The sequence below is a fragment of the Gavialis gangeticus genome, unplaced genomic scaffold (assembly GCF_001723915.1).
Source record: "Gavialis gangeticus isolate Ggan-Ray unplaced genomic scaffold, GavGan_comp1, whole genome shotgun sequence".
NCBI lineage: Eukaryota > Metazoa > Chordata > Crocodylia > Gavialidae > Gavialis > Gavialis gangeticus.
In genome coordinates, this window is record NW_017729022.1 from 183457934 (window position 1) to 183459824 (window position 1891).

Genomic DNA, 1891 nt, shown 5'->3' on the forward strand with positions numbered 1-1891 from the left:
GCCTTACTGCATGCCTTTGCCACCTTGAGCTGGATGGTGATCCTTTACTTCAGACTCACACGGGTAACCACCTCAGTACAAAATAGGGAACTCCATTCTTATAAGTTATTCTGGAAGATAAATTCTTTACTTTGATGTAAGGTTCATTACACATTTCTGTTAGTGAACCATACGTGATGTGAAGTTGTCCACAGAGAAGTATGGGTGAGAGTTTAGCACTGAAAATCTGCAATAGTAGCTGATCATTAATGCTATACTTATGCTTTTATGCTTTTAAAACTGTTTTAATTAATATTTAGAAACATTTAATGTACCATTCCACGTAGTAGAGAGATTGCTGTTTTCCATATATATTTCATTTTAGATTTGTGTATATTTATATCAATAGTATATATGTATTGTTATATAACTTTAACTTTGGGTTCTTTGGGTTTTTTACCCTTTTTCCCCAAAAGGAAAGTGAATGTAAAGCTTATAATCCAAGACCTTTTTGTAAAACCTATACAATGGATAAGCAACCACTTAACACTGGAGAACAGAAAGACATGACAGAATTTTTTACTGATCTGATAACAAAAATAGAAGAAATGTCTCCAGAATTGGTGAGTTGTTAAAATGGGATGTGAAAGGGGGTTCTTAAACTTACAGATTTGCTCAGGTTATGTTGACAGAATTCATTTATTCATTGATTCACAGAAAAATACAGTAAAAAGTTTGTTTGGTGGAGTCATCACAAACAACGTTGTTTCTTTGGTAAGTTACTTTTCTTCATATACATTTCTCGCTGAGGTTAGATTTAAACATACTGCATTCATGCACTGACTTTCTATGACTGCTTTTGTCTTCCTCTGTTTTCATTTCAGGACTGTGAGCATGTGAGTCAGACTGCTGAAGAGTTCTATACTGTGAGATGCCAGGTGGCAGATATGAAGAATATTTATGTAAGTAATGCTGTGCTCGCAGTTGTAGTATAGAACATCAAGTTCTATAATCGGTGCCATAAAGCAAAAGATGCTTATTTTTCTGTATTACATGTGCCCCTGCTTTCCACATCTGGGCTCTGTTTGTGGGACAAGTGGGCTCTTGTTTACCAAGCCATCAGCAAATGGATATGGGAATTGATATACCATCCTAAAAGGATCTTGAATCTTTTTATTACAAATAGTTACTTTTTGTCCCCTATGTGTGTTAAGTTTTGTGTCCATATTATTCACAAAATATTTTAAAATCTTTAATTTCAAAAGTGATACATGTGTTTAGTTACTAGTTTAATTTTATTTCTCACATCAAAATCTTTTTAAGTTGAACATTGTTTCCCTCACTGTTGTACTCTGAATGTTCTCAGTATAGCTCCACTCCTGGAATGGGCCTATGCACAGCACCAGAACTTTCTGGAGAACTGTATCTGTTAGGCCACTGACAGACATCAAAGACATGTCACTGACAGACATTTAAAGACATTAAAGACATTAGATGCAGGGGTAGCAGTGGACATAGTCTTCCTGGACTTCCAGAAGGCTTTTGACACTGTCTCTCACCCCGTTCTCATTAAGAAACTGGGGGGCTGTGGCGTAGACACCCACACAGTCAAATGGGTCGCCAACTGGCTGGAGGGCCGCACCCAGAGGGTGGTAGTGGATGGGTCCTTCTCAACCTGGAAGGACAGTGGGCAGTGGGGTTCCGCAGGGCTCGGTCCTCGGGCCCGCGCTATTCAACATCTTCATCAGTGATTTGGACGAGGGGGTGAAAAGCACCCTGTTCAAATTTGCTGATGACACTAAGATGTGGGGGGACGTGGGCACACTAGAAGGAAGCAACAGGCTACAATCTGACCTAGACAGGTTACAAGGGTGGGCGGATGAGAATAGGATGGGTTTCAACACAGACAAGT

General features: G+C 39.1%; 1 protein-coding gene across 1 annotated transcript in view; it reads left to right on the plus strand.

The window, feature by feature from the left end:
* USP34 (ubiquitin specific peptidase 34) overlaps positions 1-1891 on the plus strand; it is a 237910-nt gene that overhangs the window by 164897 nt on the left and 71122 nt on the right. The window contains exons 42-44 of the mRNA XM_019516623.1: positions 456-602; positions 697-753; positions 864-941. Of these exons, the coding sequence (XP_019372168.1) occupies positions 456-602; positions 697-753; positions 864-941 (282 nt within the window). The remainder of the gene's footprint in view (positions 1-455; positions 603-696; positions 754-863; positions 942-1891) is intronic.